At 35.1% G+C, this 22,631-nt stretch overlaps 1 protein-coding gene across 3 annotated transcripts in view; it reads right to left on the bottom strand.

Annotated features, from left to right (window-relative positions):
- The window catches only part of LOC150085037 (homeobox protein Meis1-like), a 247,349-nt gene that overhangs the window by 13,262 nt on the left and 211,456 nt on the right, over nt 1-22,631 (bottom strand). For all 3 annotated transcript variants that reach the window (XM_090376745.1, XM_090376747.1, XM_090376746.1), the window contains exon 9: nt 793-851. In XM_090376745.1, coding sequence (XP_090232871.1) covers nt 793-851 — 59 coding nt within the window. The remainder of the gene's footprint in view (nt 1-792; nt 852-22,631) is intronic.

Raw genomic sequence — 22,631 nt, 5'->3', positions numbered from 1 at the left:
GTGGTAAGGAATTTAGAGATAACCAGTCATCAAAAGAATTAGAAGATGGACTTGAGAAATTAGAAAAAAAATTAAAAAAACGTGGGAAGAAAAAATCCATCCCCTTTAAGATCGAGGTGGGAGTAATACTGGTAAAAAAAAGGTAAAGTGCAGCCAATTATCAACCCACTGCAGGATGGAAGCCTCCTCAACAATTCATGCTGAAGGAAATGGACCATAATCTGCCACGTTGGTCCAGTGCGGGTTGGCAGATCGACCGTATTTAGCAGTCAGGGGCTTGAACCCCGGTCTACTCAAAGATCGTGTGCTACTGCACTCCGCCCCTGACCACTCGGCTACGGAAATGCAACGGCCGGAGTTCAAACAGAATATGCCCAAGGGCAGAAGCAAGCGTGGCAAAGCACTAATATAAAACATAAACTTTGCTGTCTCTCTTTTTACAAAGATACTTAAATACGTCTGAAAACGATTTTTAGAATGTGGTACTCGACACGTATAAGTTTTTCCTCCTTTAAGACAGCGGCAATGAATCATTTCGCTTAATCCGCCAGTTTCCAACCCACAAATAATGCGCTCTAATATCCAATTTAAAATTACGTGTTCAAGCGCATAAATTTCAAGGATTTTCATGGGTTTATTTAATATCTGTTCCAGTTGTCATTACGTGAGGTTGGGGATTGAATTTTTCCCGCAATAAGTGCAATAAATACCATTCCTAATTTTTTGTTCAAATCCTGTACACTTTAAGATCGCAAAAGTATTAATAATAATAATGGAAGGATTATTTCTTACCTGCCCTGTTTGATTGGTCGATCATCGGCTGTACAATTCTTCGTCTGGCATTGATGAACCTACGTACAAAATAAAACCACTAAGGATCAGAAATTCAAATAAACCATTGTGATCCATTTAATCAATTTTCACCAGTGTATCAATCTGACAGGAAGAATTAGTCTCGAATTAGTCTTCAGTCTGACAGGAAGAATTGAAACAGAATTAGTCTCGAGGACCCCCATCCCCGAACCTTAAGGCGGATCGGTCTAAAAAATCACAGGAGGCTAAATAAACACAACCTTGATTTGAACGCGAGATTTGTTTCAGGTTTTGAATTTTTAAATTCTACAAAGTTTAATCGTTGATTTAAAAAATTCTTCAATATTATGTCAAATCAAAGACGATATCAATTTTATGTTAATTCATTTGTATGCAATTTATTGCCAAATTCTGTTTTTTGTTTTATTATTTATTATCATTATTTTCATGTTTGATTGGTTTCGTATCAGATAATCGTGCGATTGATTTGTCTGCATTCACTCTCCTCACCACCACCACCACAAATATCCTTGTCATGCGATACGTTGCTTTCATGTCAATGTTTTCACTGGATCGTTTGGTTTAACTTTAATTTCTTTTAACTCAATCGTTTGGTTTAACTTTAATTTCTTTTAACTCAATCGTTTGGTTTAACTTTAATTTCTTTTAACTCAATCGTTTTATTTTATGTCAATTATTTTCACCCAATCGTTTGGTTTGATGTCAATTTTTTTTCACTCGATCGTTTGTCTGATGTTAATTTCTTTACCATTTGATCGTTTGATTAGATTACAATTTATCATTTTATCGTTTGGTTTGAATAAATTTCTTTATCATATTATCGTTTGGTTTGAACAAATTTCTTTATCATATCATCGTTTGGTTTGAACAAATTTCTTTATCATATCATCGTTTGGTTTGATGTCAATTTCTTTTCGCTCGATCGTTTGACTTGGTGTCAATTTCTTTATCATTTGATAGTTTGGTTTGATGTAAATTTCTTTATCATTCGATAGCTTGGTTTCATGTAAATTTCTTTTCATTCCATCGTTTTACTTTGTGTCAATTTCTTTATTATTTGCTCGTTTGGTTTAAGGTCAATTTCTTTATTATTTGCTCGTTTGGTTTAAGGTCAATTTGTTTATCATCTGATCGTTTGGTTTTATGCCAATTCCTTTATCATTTGATCGTTTAGGTTAATGTCAATTTCCTTACATTCTATCGTTTAGTTTTATGTAAATCTTTTTTCACTCGATTGTTTGACTTGTTGTCAATTTCTTTATTATTTGATCGTTTGGATTAATGGCAATTTCTTTTCACTCAATCATTTGGTTTAATGTCAATTTCTTTATCATTTTATCGGTTGGTTTAATGTTAATTTCTTTATCATTTCATCGTTTGGTCTAATGTCAATTTCTTACACTCTATCGTTTGGTTTAATATAAATTTCTTACTCTCTATCGTTTGGCTTGATGTAATTTTTTTTTCACTCGATCGCTTGGCTTGGTGTCAATTTCTTATTCAGTCGTTTGTTTTTGTGGTTTTAATTTTCTTATCATTCCATTATCAGAATTATAATTGGCCGTTTATTTTCGGACTTTAAGGAATTTCTTTCATTCGGAGGTTTAACAGAATGCGAAGTTCTTGAGAGCCAACTGTCCAGATACGATCCACCAAAAATCGAAATTATTAAGTCCATCATCGATATTTATCCATCCCCACACAGAAAGGATTTTACTTTTCAATTGAAGATCTTTGCCATCCATTAGAATGCTTCGAAACAAAGTCCGCGTTTATGTTTGGGGGAAATAATCTTCGGTGTGACGTTGTCATTCCAAAGCAAGCAAAGCTCGAAGCCTTACAAGCGCGTTAATTCCTCACAGACAATTTTCTTACAGGTCATAAAGAGGAAATTTGTTTCCTCAATGTCAGGCCAAGGAATCGACTATAAAACGGGCCGGCGGCAACGCAACGCAACTGTACGGAACGACTTATAATTACAGTAACGGCAACTTTCTGATTATTTAGCACGACATTTTATAGACCTCTAGATGGGGTTAACCACGTGGAAAAGAAGAGACAATCATTACAAGGTACTCATCCGAGCATGATGACCGAGTTGTAATGTGACACAGGTGGCACCACAGTCCATTAAATCTCTCATTATATTTAATGTTACTGAGCTGCTCACAGAAATGCGGGGACTTATACCAGTTATTCCCGCGTTCTCATTATCACCTCTTCTTTTCTTTCTCTTCTCTGTGGCTTTCTTCAATTTTTTAACACTTTTCGGACGTTTCTCTTAATTAGCATCGACGCAAGGACCATACTCCAACGTCCTGGTCGAGTCAAAGGTCAGGAAGACGGAAATTCGTGCCGCACCTGTGCTGAATTCTTTGGCACCAGATAGAATTGTTTCAAAGTTAATGGAAAGGATTATGTCAAGTTCTTTATCATCAGATCGTTTGGTTTCATGCCAGTTTCTTTATTATTCGATCGTTTGGTATCAAGTCAATTTCTTTATCATTCTACCGTTAGGTTTCCTGTAAATTTCTTTATCATTCAATCGTTTGGTTTCATGCCAGTTTCTTTAACATTCGATCGTTTGGTTTCATATCCGTTTCTTTATCATTCGATCGTTTGGTTTCATGTCAATTTCTTTATCATTCGATCATTTGGTTTCATATAAATTTCTTTATCATTCGATCGTTTGGTTTCATGTTAGTTTCTTCATCGTTCGGTCGTTTGGTTTCATGTAAATTGCTTAATCATTCGATTGTTTGGTATCAAGTAAATTTCTTTATCATTCGGTCTTTTGGTAACAAGTAAATTTCTTTATGATTCTACCATTAGGTTTGTTGTGAATTTCTTTATCATTCAATCGGTTGGTTTCATGGCAATTTATTTATCATTCGACTGTTCGGTCTCATGTCAATTTCTTTATCGTTCGGTCTTTTGGTTTTACGTCAATTTCTTTATCATTCGATCGTTTGGTTTCATGTTAATTTGTTTATCATTCGATCGTTTGGAATGAAGCCAATTTCTTTATCATTCGGTCTTTTGATACCAAGTCAATTTTCTTTATCATTCTACCGTTTGGTTTCCTGTAAATTTCTTTACCATTCTACCGTTTGGTTTCCTGTAAATTTCTTTATCATTCAATCGTTTGGTTTCATGCCAGTTTCTTTAACATTTGATGGTTTAGTATCAAGTCAATTTCTTTATTATAGGATCGTTTGGTTTCCTATCCGTTTCTTTATCATTCGATCTTTTGGTTTCATATCCGTTTCTTTATCATTCGATCTTTTGGTTTCATATCCGTTTCTTTATCATTCAATCGGTCGGTTTCATGGCAATTTATTTATCATTCGATAGTTTGGTTTCATGTTAATTTGTTTATCATTCGATCGTTTGGAATGAAGTCAATTTCTTTATCATTCGGTCTTTTGGTGTCAAGTCAATTTCTTTATCATTCGATCTTTTGATTTCAAGCTCAATTTCTTTATCATTCAATTGTTTGGTTTCCTGTCAGTTTCTTTGTCATTCGATTGTTTGTTTCAAGTCAATTTCTTTGTCATTCGGTCTTTTGGTACCAAGTCAATTTCTTTATAATTCTACCGTTTGGCTTCCTGCGAATTTCTTTTTCATTCGATCGTTTGGCTTCCTGCGAATTTCTTTCTCATTCGATCGTTTGGATTCGATGTGTTTCTTTATCGTTCGATTGTTTGTTTCAAGTCAGTTTTTTTATCATTCGATCGTTTGGTATGAAGTCAATTTCTTTGTCATTCGGTCTTTTGGTACCGAGTCAATTTCTTTATCATTCTACCGTTTGGCTTCCTGCGAATTTCTTTTTCATTCGATCGTTTGGTTACATGTCAATTTCATTTTAATGCGATCTTTTGATATTTTAATACATTAAGTGCAATCGTTAAAGCTGGGTTAGTAGGAGAAACTAGGAAATTTCTTCAAACCCTCCTGTTTCTTTCTTTCTCTCTTTTTCTGCCGAGATGGATATCACAATGGAAATCACTAATAGAGCACTTGGAAATGGATACTTTTTACGGTCGTGTTAGAGCGAGGCACGTGTTCATTAACTTGGCAAACTTTCATTGTTTCCCCCCCCGAAACTAACAATGGGCGCAGTGCATTGTGGGGGCAAAGCTCGTCAAGCAGGCGCTCCCACATTATGAAAGAATGGCTTTGCGGCAAGAGTGTGACTCATTCCTGTCATCCGAAATAAAAACATGTTTCGTGCATTTTACGGCGCCGTTGGCGTAGTGCCAAGGGCGTTTATGAAATGCCCGTGCTGTTAAAATGTAGAATTATTTGTGTCGAATGTAAATGCCTTTCTATTCCATATGCAAATTTATGGGCCGACAGCATCGCATTACATCTTATTTACGCACTTTTTACTGCTCTTTAAATGCGTTTAAAGCGTCCTGTCCGTCTAAATGACATCTTACATGCTTTGACTTTTAAATACAATCGTTTCGCAGAAAGTGCGCTTTTCGTCACCGCATGCAGCATTATCGGTGTGACTGGCGTATTATTTTATGGCTCCTGTGGTATCTGTTGGTTTTCTTGTGTGTGTGTGCGTGCGTGTGTGTGTGTGTGGGGAACGAACCAAACCTAAACGCACAGACATAATTAACAATTTACTGATATCCTTTGGGAATACGATAAACTCAGTTTCTAGCTCAATCGATAGAGGGCGCACCGATCTAGTTAGGTAACGGTGTTGTTCTGGTCACTTTGGGGTGTCTACTGAGGGTTATTAGCGCATTCTGTTCAAAAGAGATAATATTTAATCATGGATATTGTTAGTGATCTATGGAGAGGATGAATTCTTCTGTCTTTCCTGTTTTTTTTTTTCAAGTTTAGAGCAGTTACCCCCCCTAGTTAAATTTTTGTTCAAATTTTGAACTTTGGTTCGGAGTTTTTAGTAATTTGCATCTGTGTTCAAACACATCTCTTTCGTTCTACTGTTAACTGAGGAGAGAAATACGGATGCCTATTTCTGCAGATGTAACTTCCCGAAGACAAATTATGTTAAGGTCATTTTTCGTCCAGATTTTTTGTCTCCTTCTAACATTTTGAAAAATTAAAACATTATTAAAAGATCAGCGTTTACTTCTTCGGTTTATTATCTATTATTTTAATATTTCTCTATTTTGGGTGAGAACCATTTTCTTTCACATTTGAATGTTTAGCAAAATTGCCAACTGATTTGGCCTGACATTCTAAAATTAACATTTTGTCGTCGCTTTTTAACTTCTTATCAGTTTCACTCACATTTTGTTGTCAGTTACATTTAGTCGTTAATTTCATTTACATTGAAACGAAACTGAAAATATTTTGTTGTCAGTTTGTGTCGGTAACATTTGTTTCCAGTTTCATTTGCCTTTTGTTATCTGCTTCATTTATATTTCTGTCTAATATTTTGTTCTCGGTATCATTTATATTTTATTGCCAAATTCATTTACCTTTTGTCATCAGTTTCATTTATGTTTTGTGGTCAGTTCATGTTACATTTTGTTGCAAAATTCATTTTTATTTTTGTCAGTAATGTTTTGTTGTCAATTTAATCTCAGTTTTGACGTTAGTTTCATTTGCATTTTGTTCCAAATTCATTTATATTTTGTCATCAGCTTCGTTTATGTTCTGTCATCAGTTTCATTTGCATTTTTTTGGCAATTCCATTTATATTTTGTTGCCAATTTCATTGACATTTCGTTGCAAAATTCACATTTTTGTCAGTTTTATTTTGTCTTCGGTTTCATTTTAATTTTGTCAGCAGTTTCATTCATATTTTTCCCATTATTTTCATTTATGTTTTGTTATCAGTTTCATTTACATTTTATCATCAGTATGATTTACATTTCGTTGTCAGTTTCTTTACCATTTAGTTGTCAATTTCATTTACATTTCCTAGTCAGTTTCTTTAGCATTTAATTGTCAATTTCTTTAGCATTTAGTTGTCAATTTCATTTACATTTCCTTGTTAGCTTCATTTACATTTCCATGTCAATTTCATTTACATTTCCTTGTCAATTTCATTTACATTTCCTTGTCAATTTCATTTACATTTCCTTGTCAGAATTTAGTTGTCAATTTCATTTACATTTCCTTGTGAATTTCATTTACATTTTGTTGTCAATTTCATTTATATTTCCATGTCAATTTTATTTACATTTCCTTGTCAATTTCATTTACATTTCCTTGTCAGAATTTAGTTGTCAATTTCATTTACATTTCCTTGTGAATTTCATTTACATTTTGTTGTCAATTTCATTTATATTTCCATGTCAATTTTATTTACATTTCCTTGTCAATTTCATTTACATTTCCATGTCAATTTCATTTATATTTCCTTGTCAATTTCATTTACATTTCCTTGTCAATTTCATTTAAATTTCCTTGTCAGCATTTAGTTGTCAATTTCATTTACATTTCCTTGTGAATTTCATTTACATTTTGTTGTCAATTTCATTTATATTTCCATGTCAATTTTATTTACATTTCCTTGTCAGTTTCATTTGCATTTCCTTGTCAATTTCATTTACATTTTCTTATCAGTTTCTTTAGCATTTAGTTGTCAATTTCATTTACATTTTCTTGTGAAATTCATTTACATTTCCTTGTCAATTTCATTTACATTTTCTTATCAGTTTCTTTAGCATTTAGTTGTCAATTTCATTTACATTTCCTTGCGAATTTCATTTCCATTTCCTTGTAAATTTCATTTACATTTCCTTGTGAATTTCATTTACATTTCCTTGTGAATTTCATTTACATTTTATTGTCAATTTCATTTACATTTCCATGTCAGTTTCTTTAGCATTTCCATGTCTGTTTCTTTAGCATTTTATTGTCAATTTCATTTACATTTCCATGTCAATTTTATTACATTTCCTTGTCAATTTCATTTACATTTCCTTGTCAATTTCATTTACATTTCCTTGTGAATTTCATTTACATTTCCTTGTCAGTTTAGCATTTCGTTGTCAGTTTCTTTTTCGACAAATATTTCGATAAAATTTTTAAAGAATGGAGATATATTAAATTAACTCTTTCTAGATAAATATTCTGCTTCATGAGTTAGGAACTTTTTAATTTAAATATTTAATCGATTATTTGCTGCCATTCGAACAGCTTGGTACTTTGATCCCCCAGACTATTTTTCTTAGCATATTTGAATGTGCCTTTACGCCCTCTAGTGGCAATTCCGGAAAAATTGTCGATATGTAGTGAAACAGAGCAAAACTTATTTTGATTTCACAGAAGGGTTATCGAGGCAGCCAAGCCAGGAGTTGGTTGCTTCGAATAAGCTCTACATACAAGACGAGTCCACAATTTACCACTCCTTCCTGCAGAATACTAACAACCGATATTAGTGATGGTGTCATCTATTGCAGAATCACACGCCTCGCTGACAAAATACAAATTGGAAGTGCAGCTTTGAATTTAGCAAGCCGAACAAGGGGATAGGGGTAGATTCCCGCCCCCGAAGTACATCACTCTTTCCTGTGGGAGACGGAGCGTAAAATATCAAGGCATCTGTACTTTGGTGGCACATTTCTTATGTCTTTGTGATAGCCATTGTGAGCCGACAAAAACTTACGACTTCCACGAGAAGCCAGGGTAAGAAAGGAAAAATGCATCTCATCACAATAACAACATTCTGTGACAGTTCTTGCCCCATCAGTGGGCATCCCCTAAGCTAGGAGAGCTATTGAAGTACGAGATGACGCTCCAATATGAGCAATAATTTATGGAGCAAGCAGATGCGGAGGAATTTCTACTGGAAGACACTCAGCCAGCTCCCTGTCAGCGTTGGTGGTGCTATCATCTAGCGGGTTGCTCCCGAATCCCCATAAATCACTCCCCCAAATTGAATAGTGGCTGTTAGATCGGGTGTCAGCCCGCAAGGAAACGAAGGCCTGGCTTATCTTTTCATAAACTAAAGACAAATTGCAGCCTTCTCTGGGCCCACCTTGGGCATAAAATATTGGCTCTCATTAAAATGCTATAGGGTAGTGAAGGAGGAGGAGGAGGAGGAAGGGGGGAGCGAATTCTCGGTCTCATTTTATCTGTATCCCAGCGCCCGCAGCTAGAATTTAAGCCTATTCTATCTGCAGCATGTATGCGCCGAGCTGTCTCTCTCTCTGTGTCTTTCTTTTCTTATACTTATCTCCCGCAGGTATAGAGACTCCAGACTTGCCTCAAACTGTGAATTCTGCGGCCCACTTTTTAAAAAGTTTCTTATCTCTCCGACAAGAGCTTCATTACCGGTCGAAGCCCTGTACCACAACAAAGCCTATGAGAGGCTTATGTGATTTTGATTCCAAAGCACAAAGTGACTAGTATCATAAATACCCCAAGATTAGTTCGAGCTGATTTCCTCCGGGAGCCAATAACGGCTTGTTATACAGGCAATTTTTAATGCACGCGACTCATTACTATGCCGTTCCGAGGCCACAACCGAATTAATGAAACACTAGCTTCAAGACGAAGCTTGGTAAAGGCTAGGAGGGGACGGGAGGGAAGAGAAAGACGAAGGAAGGAGGGGAAAAGAGGGGGAGTTAAGAAGTCTCAAAACTGCCACTCTCTAAGATAGGCGTTACACTTTTCAAGGAATTCGTTAGATTAATAATAGATAAGTACGGAGGTTGAATTATGCCACGGTTCGCAGAGGAAACCAAGGACAGCGACGGGGTTAGAATAGAGCATTTTCTCGCTCGCTCGCTCTATCCCCCCCTCTACTCCTTGCTCTGCGGGAATACATAGAGGGATTGGCCTCTGGCTGGCACACACACACACACACACATTCTACCTGGGATTTCAGAGTATTGATTTTGCAATTTGTGCTCCCTGCCCTGAAACAAAAAAATACAAAGGGTGCTTTAATTCAGTAGCGGGCACAGGATGACTTTTGAAGAGGGGGATGGGTGGAGAGGGAGGTTCAGAAGCGATACACAGTGGAAGAGGGAGGGGGGGATGCTCGAATGACTCTCCTGAGCTGGAAATGGCTGCGAAATGTTGGTAGAGTACAGATGAAAACGATAAAGGGTGTCTTATTCACCCCCATTCTCTTCCTGTGGTGCTCTTGGGGGTTCGGATGAGCGAGGAGGTAGAAGAGAAAAGGGATAAACGATAATGATGCCCTGATAACTCGGTGATGCGTACCAGACAGATCGAAGTGAGCGACATCTGTCGGTTAGTCTCTTTAACAAACCATTCGTGTGTCGGAATTCCAAACGTTCAGTTGTACTCGATTGGGAACAAGCTGTTTCGCGGCGATCAACACTAATTTAGCACTTGCTTAGGTCAGGAGGTTATCGGAATTGCATCGAAAGCGATAAGGAACGCTACAAAATGTTTATTGCCACGAGCAGTTCATATTGTAACAAGTTGATGTTGCTATAAGCGAAATATAAACTGCTATTTCCAATACCAAAGGCAGCCTGATTTGAGAAAAGTCAAGATAACCTACCATTTTATAACCTACTACGCGAATATTTATCTTTATGCAAATTAAGGATACTAGAAATTTAAATCTCGCCGTCTCAATAGTTTTCTTAGTATTCTGAGTAAAATAGAAACTAACACTGTTCAATGGAAGTCCATCCTTAACCTCTTATTTTGTTATAAAAGAGTCTCTTATAACGACTACTTTCTGATTTTATCAGCTCTTCTTATAGGAGACTTGAAGTGCATTTTAAATGTTTAATCTTGAACGTTTAAATTTAAAAATTATTAGAGGAGAAATCTGAGAATTTTTTTGAAATTTTCAGAAAAATTTCATATTAAATTTGGCAGAATTTTCTTAGAGAATTTTCTAAGAACTCTTAAATATATTTCTGAGATTTCCCAATAATATTTCTAATTATCATTGGAGAATTCGAAGGAGTAATGATTTTGTAGAATTTTTTACAAATTTTGCGTTTTTCTGATGAGAATTTCATAAAAGGAGGGATTCGAAAGAGAATTTGAAGTTTTCTCATTCTAAAAGAAGTGAATAAAATGTTTTTGGAAATGTGTTTAGAATTCTAATTCTGTGAGAATTTCAAGAAGGAATTTCTTAAGATTTTCCGACTAAATTTTGAAAGATTTAGTGAGATTAATTTTTGAAATATTTAGTGAGATTAATTTTTGAAATATTTAGTGAGATTAATTTTAATGATTTCGTCCAAAAATTTCGTGATTTTCAGGAAAAATTTTGTAAGATCTTATAAGAAAATTTTGTGATTTTATGAGAAACTTTTGAAAGATTTCTAAAGCGAATTTTTCAAGATTTAATGTGATTAATTTTTAAGAATTTGTAAAAAAAATTTGAAAAATTTCTAAAGAGAATTTTTAAATTTAGTGAGACTAATTGTTGAAAGATTTTGTAAGATTTTCTGAGAAAATTTCGAAAAATTTCTAAAGACAATTTTGCAGGATTTATTCAGATTAATTTTTAAGAATTTGTAAGAAAATTTTGTAAGATTTCTGAAGAGAATTTTGAAAGATTTAGTGTGATTAAATTTTAAGATTTTGTCAGAAAATTTCATAGGATTTTCAGAGAAAATTTTGTAAGATTTTATGAGAAACTTTTGAAAGATTTCTAAAGAGAATTTTTCAAGATTTAGTGAGGTTAATTTTTAAGATTTTGTAAGATTTCTGAGAAAATTTTGAAAGATCAAATTTTGCAGGATTTAGTGAGATTAATTTTTAAGATTTTGTAAGAAAGTTTTGTAAGATATCTAAAGAGAATTTTGTAAGATTTCTAAAGAGAATTTTGCAAGATTTAGTGATATTAATTTTTAAGATTTTGTCAGAAAAGTTCGTAGGATTTTCAGAAAATTTTTTTAAGATTTTATGAGAAACATTTGTAAGATTTTATGAGAAACATTTGTGAGATTTTATGAGAAACTTTTGAAAAATTTCTAAAGATAATTTTTCAAGATTTATTGAGGTTAATTTTTAAGATTTTGTAAGAAAATTTTGAAAGATCAAATTTTGCAGGATTTAGTGAGATTAATTTTTAAGATTTAGTAAAATTGAGTTTTAAGGTTTAATAAAGTTAATTTTTAAGATTTTGTCAGAAATTTTGTGGTGTTTGTTGGAAATATCTATAAGGTTTTCTGAGAAAAGTTTGAAAGATTTCTAAAGAGAATTTTGCAAGATTTTTCTGATGAAATTTTAGAAGAATTTCTGAAGAAAATTTCTTAGTTTTTCCTAACGAATTTTGCAAGAGTCACTAATAGAATTTTAAGAAATAATACCGAATATTTTCTTAGAGAAATTTTTTTAAAAAAATTATAGAAAATGCCAATATTTTCTAATAGAATTTCGCAAGATTTTCTCATAGAACTATATAAGATATTCTTCGAAAAATTCTTATATTAAATGCAGAGAATTTTTAATCCTAAGAAGAGATTTTTGAACAAATTATTTAAACTTTAGACGAAGAACGTTAGAGGGTTGTTGTCACCTGTGATAAGTAGCCGCAATAAACACGCATTAAAGATTTATTTCTTATTTTAATTTCTAACCTCGAAGCATTCACAGAGAAACAGCCCTTCAACTTACTTCGCGAGCTCACCTCTTACACTTTTAATAACACATATTGCATAAAGAGCACTATGAAACAGATGGTGTGAATACATTTTTGAATCGCGTGGGAATAATGGTGTACCAGCTTTAAAACGAATTCATAAGCACCCCCTCTGCGTGACATCTCACCCAGAGGGGGCATGCCAGTTATCAACAGAACATAAAACCCACTATAATGCGCTTTTGTCGCTGGGCTCACAAAAACTCGTGTATGTGCAGGTGGTATACTAACGCCACCTTTAGGAAAAAAGACACTTCGCTACATATGTTACAATCGAAACTTTTCTCATTATTAGCTGCGTTATTATAACCTATCGCCACGAGGGGTCATAAGGAAACGAGGGGGGGGGGGAGAAAGAGAAAGTGTTGTGCCCGCAAGTTATGATACAGGAGTGAGGGCTTCGAGGGTAGATATAACCCTTGTGTTCTATATCGCAATCACGGGGACTGGGAAAACTCGGAGCAGATGGTGTCGCCGATCTAATTGATCTCACTGACAGCCGACGGTGAGAGCAGGAATAGGAGAGGCAGGCGAAAGATGAGGAGTCTGCGAGACGATAATGAAACTTTGATGGACAAAATAAAAATCGCTACTTCATAACTGTATCACAGATGTCGTTAATGGATAGTAATAAGTATTCATCCGCCTACGGGTGGACAAGCTGACGGAGCTTCTCTGCCTCATCCCGTTGTCCTACTGGAAAGCTGTTTTTACAGGGGCACTCGTGCTGCAGAGGGTTATGGATGAGAAGAAATATAGTCTTTTCCAAGTTTTACGATTCATTTTTAACAGGATGGCAAGGGGAAACACTGAAGAATGGGGCGTGTTCAATAAATATTAAAATAGAAATGCAAAGGGGTTTGATGTGAGGGTTTTATTAACACTATTCAAATCACCCTATATTTGTAAAAAGTTTATCTATTGAGACCTTTGGAAAAACTGAATAGGACTAATAAATATTTTTTTCTGAATAGTTAGAATACTGTTATTGGTTAGACGCAATTCTAAATGATTTGATGATCAATGGAATATCAAACATGGTTGGCTGCCCACCCATTAATAATAGGTTAATGGATTTAATAGAATGGCATGAATATCAATTAATATATAATCCTTAAATGCTTATTATGGAAGGAAACAAAATATTGGTAATTCTTAAGAGATTGATTAATTCATTTTGGATCACGACCACAAACATTGAATGCAACTATCTGGCGATTTTTGGTTTAATAATAAGTTTATTAATAATTGTTCCATAAATCATTGTGATCAGAAGTTTCAGGTTGGATTATTTAAAAATGTAACTTATTCAGTTAACAATAGTCTTCAATGAAGTAGCTCTTTGGAGACTTCAGAGAATCCAACTGTAGCCGAAATGTGCCACAATTTTTATCCAAGAACAAGACTGTAGCTCCTTATTGAGTATTATTCAGATTTGGCTCACCATTTCTAAAATTCTAAAGCCAAATTTATTCGCATTGAAAGGGCAAAGTGCATGACTTCATAGGAAATTCTTTCCAGGTATTTCTCTGGCTGTCCATCATTAATTTCCCATCATGCCTTACCGGAACTGTTGGCTCCTTTCTTTATCCAATAATGACACGCGTAATAACTGTTGATACTTTTTGTTATGGTAAACATTAGTTTTTATCAAACAAACTGCATCTCTTGAGATCTAATATTAAACTAGATCTTAGCTATATGATTTGAATCTTTTCAAACATAAAAGAAATGAAGCCTATTCATATATTCTGTTTATGGTAATATTCACCATTCATTTATTTCATGGTCGAAGTTTGTAATATCTTTTTCTAAATGTGCATCTGCGTCTGACAGTTGAATTCCTTCAAAGATTACAGATCCGCTTGCAAGAGGTGGACAGAGATGATGTCAACACGCATTCTACTGCTAGTACTCCAGAGGAGAGTTGGGCGTTTACTTAATAATACCTCGTGAGCGTTTAAAAATGGGGTAATATTTTTTGCTATCAGAAAGATCGATGAGGCAATGTTGAAAGAAAAGAAAGTATAATTTTAGAAGCGATATCTCGCATTAGAGAATGGAAAATTGCTTTGGAGTTATTAATAGGGTTGTTTATTGCCATGCAAAAATGGATGCAGATTTAGTTGGGAAGGGAAACAAACGATTATTAACCCCACAAAAAAACTTATTTATATCCACTTGTAGTTATTAACTGTGAAATAATTGAATGAACCTGTTTCTTTGTATTTCCACCATCCGTTTCTTTCTTTCTGCCTATTTTTCACTCCCAGTTGTATTACCATCTTTCGTAATTTGTTTCTTATAATGGATTTCTTTTAGAAAACATTCGTCAAAGCTGAATATTTCTCATTTTGGGAATTTTATCAGGACGATCCCATTTTGGAGAGGGGGCGAGGGAGAAGGGTATTGAAAAATCTAACTATTCGTCCCCCGAGTATACTAAAACATCTCATTCGAGGGCTTGGTGGCAGTGTTTGCAGGTTCTTCCTCCCCCTTTTACCCCCGCTCCAAATCACCTCGTTGGACCTGCTGCAGGAGGTGCAGCTGCTTATCTCGTGCTTTCCGACAATACGGGGGTCTGTTGTACCTAACAAGAGCCATCTCCATGGCAACAGCAGAATCACTTAGAGTAATGTGCCATGGCTCCACCCGTGGTCACAGCAGGCTTATTTTATGGCTATCCAGGGAGCGTCGAAGTTATTTTTCATAATTTGGAGCTGATGTCAGTAATCGGTAATTGCAGCTGCAGGTATTGATTTTGTAGTACCGAGTCCCGTGGGGAGATGAGGACGGCCGGGCTGTGGTCTTAGTTCGCCGTCTGCTGGCCAGGATTGATGGCTAGTGCCGGAGATGTACCTAAGGTCATAGTTAGCTTGCTACCGCCATCCACGGTGACAGGGCGAAAGCCACTTGCTCCCTCGTGGTACAGATGCAGAGTTTTCCTTTAGAAGACTGTTTTGGATTCAGGATTACTGCACGAAAACAGCGACATCGAGCGATGGAAAATATTGTAAAGCTCCAGGGGAGACGGTTCAGATACGCAAAATATCCTTCAAAAAGCAGCGTGTATTGAAGGCTCAAATTCACAAACAATTTCTAGAGTAGCGACGTTGTTATAAACTCATTGGATAGGAGAACTTGAGGAAAAGAATAAAAAGGAAAATTTTTAAATATTATGTATACATTGTTTTCGAGAGATAAAATTCTTAAAAAAACTATTTTATCATTATAAAAGTGATGAATGCACCCTAAAAGAATTCCAAATGAGATCGTTGTAAAGATCTTTAATGAGATCCTTGTAAAGATTTTTAATGAGAATCTTTATAAAGATCTCATTTTGGAAATCCCACTTCAATGTTTCCAGGCATGGTAGAGTCACTGGAAGTTGTATATGAATCCAGAATGAGATTACTTTGAATACGACCAAACTCGCTAAAGTTTATCGATATGTTTGGTTCCTTTTAGTGAAGAATCCTAATGGAGTGTCGTTTGATAAAAAAAATTCTCCCCTTGGCAAGATTACTCAATTCATATATCGCAATATTTTTCTTAATAAATAGGTATCTCTCGATCAGTTTGAATTGTTTACCATTACCTTGTAGATGTTTCAATTTAATGGAGGAATTTTTATTGTGAAATTTATCTTCAGTTCTGGAGAATCTTCTTACTTTATGAAACAGATACTTTTAGATAGCTCTTCCAGGAATTCTGCTATTTCGTATTCAAGATAAACATACTCGGTCCAATTATAGGAACCATTTGGGGGATAGGGATAGAGATCGGTGTACCCTGAAAAACGTAGTTACATAATCTTTCGAAGACATCCTTATGCAATCTAACATTGGACCTTCGGATGTCAGTTGTACTGAATATATGTACACCCACTTCGTCGTAGGATGACCTGGAGTTAGTTTTCTGGGTCAGCTGTAGCTTATAAGATTCACGTAACATAAATCTTGTTTGCATTGGTGGTTGGCCGACATTAGTGGACTCTAGGTGCTATGTAGCCTCAATTCTTCTCAATTGGAGCTGGTTCAAACTGGACCATTGATTGAAATGCTAAAAATCTTAAATGTCTCTTATATATTGATATTTCTGACACATTGGTAAGTACAAACCTACTCGTTTATCGTGCACTCGCTTGGTCAGCTCTCGTGGATAGTACATTTGGTAGAATCGCCGTCTTCCCCACATCGGGTGGAAAAGACCTGAGTTCGAGGTCCGTCGATGACGTGAGGAATTTTTATGGGCCTTTTTTACAATGCAGCTGAGTTAGTCGTTGTCAGGCAAGAGTTGCGTGCTTTTTAATCCCGGAAAAGGTTTTTCGTCCACCAAAGAGAATATTGACCATAGAACACAAAAAGTTACAGGGAGTATATACGGAACAATGAGGGCCTTAGTCGCTGATGCTCCTATATCCTGTAAAAAAACAACTCCACTAGCCAACGGTGCTGAGGTATCTACAACAACGGGAAAAGAAGTGGTACCATCATTTTTTGGTATTGCAAACTTGGTTAGATTTTAATTCTGTCTACTGCAAATTTTATTCAACTGGGCATCTCATGTTCGGGGCAATACTCCACCATCTTCATGGTCAGTATAATATTACTGGCGCTTGAATATTTTTGTGAAGGCAGCGTGTAATAAAAGGATACGAGAAGGGATAGAAAAAATATATGAGAATGTTTCGATGTATTAATATAATATATTAATAGAAATAAATAAATCAAAAGAAAATCTGTTCGATCAGAATTTCAAGAAATATATCATAAAAAGGGCTTAAGATTGTTAATAAAAATAAATCATAAAACAATTCAAAATATTAAAATCAAGAATGAACACTTTTATTCTATTCTTTTTATATCCATTTTAAATTATAAATTAAAAGATTTGTCTTTTTGTTTTGTTGTTCTGATTAACTAAAAGTTCTGTTATTCAATCTCATAAAAACATGTAAAATATTTTTTATATTTTTATATTTATCATTACCTGATCAGAGAACAATTCAAATTAGATCAGAAATATTTTTGTTCTATTTCCTGTTATCCTAATTATAAAACAAATCAAAAGATAAAACAATAAATTGTATTCCTCATTAGAAAATAAATCCAGTTGAAATAAAAAATCGTTTCCCTCATTTAGAAAGCAAATCAAAAGATGAAACAATAAACTGTTTTCTCTCATTTAGAAAGCACATGAGAAAACAAATCAAAAGATGAAACAATAAACTGTTTTCCTCATTTTACAAAAGAAAATCAAATGATGAAACAGTTTTCCTCATTTAGAAAGCAAATCAAAAGATGAAACAATAAACTGTTTTCTTCAATTAGAAAAAAATCAAATGAACCAAAAAACTGTTCTCCTCATTTAGAAAGCAAATCAAAAGATGAAACCATAAACTCTTTTACCCATTTAAAAAACAAATCACATAATGAAACAATAAACTGTTTTCCCTCATTTAGAAGCAAATGAAAAGTTAAAACAATAAACCATGTTACTCATTTAGAAAACAAATCAAAAGATGAAACAATAAATTATTTTCCTCATTAGAAAAGAAATTAAGAGGTGAAACAATAAACTGTTTCCCTCATTTAGAAAACAAATGAAATGATGAAACAAACTCTGTTCCTCATTTAGAAAGCAACTTTTAAGATGAAACAATAAACAGTTTTACCCATTTAAAAAGCAAATCAAAAGATGAAACAATATATTATTTTCCTCATTAGAAAAGAAAGAAATCAAGAGGTGAAACAAACGGTTTTCCTCATTAAAAAAACAATCAAATGATGAAATAATAAATTCGGTTCCTCATTTAGAAAGCAAATCATAAGATGAAACAAACTGTTCTCATTTTAGAAAACAAATCAAAAGATGAAACAATAAACCGTTTTCCTCATTTAAAAAGTAAATCAAAAGATGAAACAATAAATTATTTTCCTCATTAGAAATTAAACCAAGATATGAAACAATAAACTGTTTTCCTCATTTAGAAAACAAATCAAAAGATGAAATAATAAACCGTTTTTCCTAATTTAAAAATCAAATCAAAAGATGAAACAATAAATTATTTTCCTCATTAAAAAATAAATGAAGAGGTGAAACAATAAACTGTTTTCCTCATTTGGAGAACAAATGAAATGATGAAACAATAAACTCTGTTCCTCATTTAGAAAGCAAATCATGAGATGAAACAAACTGTTCTCATTTTAGAAAAGAAAAATGAAAACAATAAACTGTTTTCTTTATTTATAAAACAAATCAAAAGATGAAACAATAAACCGTTTTCATCATTTAAAAAGCAAATCAAAAGATGAAACATATTATTTTCCTGATTAGAAAATAAATCAAGAGATAAAACAATGAACTGTTTTCCTTTTCTTCTATTCTTTCTTATTCGACATCAGGAAACAATTCAAAGATCAGATCGCATATTTTTCTTTCTGTTCTTCGTTATCCGGTCAGAAAATAATACACGTGTGAGATCGTAGATGCTTTCCCTTTCTTCGTTATCCGAATTAGAAAACAAATCAAATCTGAGTTTCTATTTTATTCTGAAAAAGATACGGACAAGTTTTTGAACCTCATTGAAATCTGGCGCGAGGTTCTAAGAAATTATTCTGAACGCTACCTCCATGCTCAGCAAATGGACTTTGGAAGACAGTGATTGTTTACAATTTCGTTCTACTGCTTGTACATCTGCTCTTCCGTTTGTCAGTAGAAACATCAGTCACTGTCCACGATAAAGGAAATAGTGGGAAAATCTGGGAAGAGAACGAAGGAAGACAGAAATCGCAAAAGGGGTTGTTAATGTACTACAAACCAAGTGCAGCAGTAAACACATAAATATGACAGTATAGGTGCGCGCGCAAGACCCGCCTACCTAGGCTGTCTGGCAGATTCGTGTAGGTGTGTGTGTGTTCTTCCCCATCTAAGGAAGAGGGGAATATAGCAGTTAAGCCTTTTAGCTCTATCTCTTCCTCCCACTTCCTCTACAGACCTCGCTATCTCCTTGCACCCTTACAAGTACGGTCCACTTTTCTACCACTCCGGTCTTCTGAGTTTATCATACATGGCAGGATGTTTAAGAAACAGGAAGAAGAGCGGCTTTTTTTCTTCCTCCCCCTCTTTAATCCCTTACTGTAGACTACCTGGTGTGGCTACGCTCATGCAGAAACTCGATTTCCGGCCCAGCCAGCTGACTCTATACCCGCCTCTTTTGTCACCTGCCTGAGCTAACTGATTACCTCTACCTGTCAAGGCCTGTGCCCGCAGCCAATCGAACTATCGATTAGACCGCCTGCCGTGTATTTGTAGCAGCTCCTAGGGAGGTACGACCAACCTCCGCTTACACGCTGATTAGGAGAGGATTGGAGAAGCTACGGACCATGCGGTCATCGAAGTACAGCAGATTTAAGTGGTCACCAACATCACAACTGTTTCATCTCGCAGTTCTTTTGTGGGAACGTGTAGTTTCAGTTTTCTAATATAATTGTAACTCATTTGAGAATGTGTGTCTTGTAGAAAGGAAACGTTTCTGGTCCAGTTGGATTAGGAGCGAGACTGGAATAGATTGTCTAAATGTTGAATTTTTTTTAGAATCTAATTATAGCTCATAATCTGTAATTCTTAAGAAGACAATCATGCAGACAATCATGAAGACAATCATTAAGCCTATGCCATGTTAAATTCTGACAACCTATTCCATGGTAGTCTGCTTAGCCTGTTATATATAAGTTCTAATTGATTCTGGCTAACCTCTTCCATGGTAAAGTCTGCTTAGCCTATTACATGGCCTCTGCTTAGCCTATTAAATGATCCTCTGCCTAGCCTATTACATGGTCCTCTGCTTAGCCTCTTACACGTTCCTCTGCTTAGCCTCTTACACGTTCCTCTGCTTAGCCTCTTACACGTTCCTCTGCTTAGCCTCTTAACGATAGTCTCCTTATCCTCTTACATGATAGTCTGCTTAGCCTGTTATGTATAATTTCTAATTAATCCTGTTACATTAAGTTCTTACTAATCCTGTTACGTGTAAGTTCTTATTAATCCTGTTACGTGTAAGTTCTGACTAATCTCTTATATGGTAAAATTTGCCTCGCCTGTTACATTTTAAACAGTTTGTTTAGCCTGTTACATTTTAAACAGTTAGCTTAGCCTGTTACATTTTATACAGTTTCTTAGCTGTCACACGGTAAAGTCTGTTTAACCTCTTGAAATGTAATTTCTGGCTAACCTCTTACGTGGTAAAGTCTGCTTAGCCTATTACATGGTATTCTGTCTAGCCTCTTACACGATAGGCTGCTTATCCTCTTACACGATAGTCTGGTTAGCCTCTTACATGGTAGTCTGCTTAGCCTGTTATGTATAATTTCTAATTAATTCTGTTACGTGTAAGTTCATACTAATCCTGTTATATATAAGTTCTTACTAGTCCTGTTACATGTGAATACTGAATAACCTCTTGCTTGGTAAAGTCTGCTTAGCCTCTTATATGTAAGTTCAGACTAATCTCTGTTTATCCTCCTACAAGTTCTAACACTATCCTCTTACATGTAAGTATTGGCTAGCCCCTTACATGTAAATTCTGACTAACCTCTTACGGGTTAAAGGTTGCTTAGCCTCTTACATTACAGTCAACTTAGCCTGACTGTCATGTAAGAGGCTAGCTTATATAAGGTTATATGATTATATTATATGGTTGTATAAGTTAGCTTATATAGTTGTATTAGTTCTAATTAAACCAGTTACAAGTAAGTTCTGACTAATCCTGTTACATGACAAAGTCTGCTCGGCTATTCAGTGTAAATTCTAGCTGTCTGTTACACGGTAAATATGGTTCTGTACGAAAAATCCAAGATTCTGGGGGAAAAAACCATAACCCTCGCCTGACGCTGAGTAACTAACTCAGCCACGTTGTGGAAAAGATAAAAATTGCTCGCCTCATTGATCGGATTCAAACTCAAGCCTTTTCTTACCGGTGTGGAAGGACGGTGATAATAATGACTGCGCTACCCACTAGGGCTGTACAATTGTTATGTAGCAAGTTAAACGTGTAATTATTAGCCTTTTCCATGTAAGTTCCTACTTAGCCTCTTCTGAGTGAGTTCCTACTTAGCCTGTTCCATGTGTACTTCTGAGTTAGTGTTCGATGCTTAATTCTGACATAACTTACTCTACCTTAATTCAGAGCAGGCTAATTGTTAATTACGAAATTAGCCTGTTCTACCAGAACTCGGAAATTTTATTTTCGCATGTATTCTTCTTCTCAGCACAAAAATGTTTTTGTACAAGAACTATAATGGCATCACAAGATACCTTTGAACATTCACTGGTACTACTATTGGTAAAACTGGTACAAAAACTTACAGAAATAGGCTAATAACATCGATTAAAAACTCGTCTTTTTCAAATTTCTTTTAATATTTACAAGTTTATTTCTGGAGAAGCGAAAGTTATTTCAAAAAAATATAAAAAATCTCTTTCTGTAATCGAAATACTTTCAACATGTTTATGTACCATCATTTTCCTCAAGTGCCTTGCAGGAAGGGATCTGTCTTTCATAAAACCCGAGGGGGAGGAGGAGGGTACGATGTGTAAAATCGGATGGCTTTATTGTACGTGGTCACTAGATCCTAAACAGAAGACACTATGGACTATTTTGACATTGATGGATTGCTCCCATTGTAATACAATTGAGAATGCCTTTTTTACATCGCTGCCCAACTAGTGCTGCCCTCTGGCAGGAAAGAAGAAATGCCAAAAGTAGGCAGTTCAACTTCATGCGATTTCTGCGAAAAATTTATTTAAAGGTAAAACACTTAGGGGTTCGTTCCATTCACGGTTGTATGAATGCAGTAGAAAAAGAATCCCTTTAAGATACCATCCTCTTAGACGAGCGACATCACTTCTAAACATCTGTGCGTTTGTCCTACGAATAAGATCCATCTCCGAACAGGTCCGAGGTACAATGTGCAGCAGAAACAGAGGGGGCATTATTGCTACTGGTCACGATATGAACAACACGGAGGGGACCACGCGCTAGCAGACATTGACAGATTACCGCGCGCTGTGTTAATGTATTTGTTGGGATACAATGGTAAACTAGCTGCTCATACAAGAAAAGAGGAAGCTTTGTTCCATCTTTTGCAGCCAGCAGTCGATGGCAACTTTCCGTATCATGTCTTATAGAGGTTTCCTAATGTTCCTGGACCCACGT

This window comes from Mastigoproctus giganteus, chromosome 6 (assembly GCF_048544385.1).
Source record: "Mastigoproctus giganteus isolate SK-2022 chromosome 6, ASM4854438v1, whole genome shotgun sequence".
Classification (NCBI taxonomy): Eukaryota; Metazoa; Arthropoda; class Arachnida; order Uropygi; family Thelyphonidae; genus Mastigoproctus; species Mastigoproctus giganteus.
The sequence above is the reverse complement of the archived record's forward strand: the minus strand, read 5'-3'. Positions and strand labels throughout refer to the sequence as shown.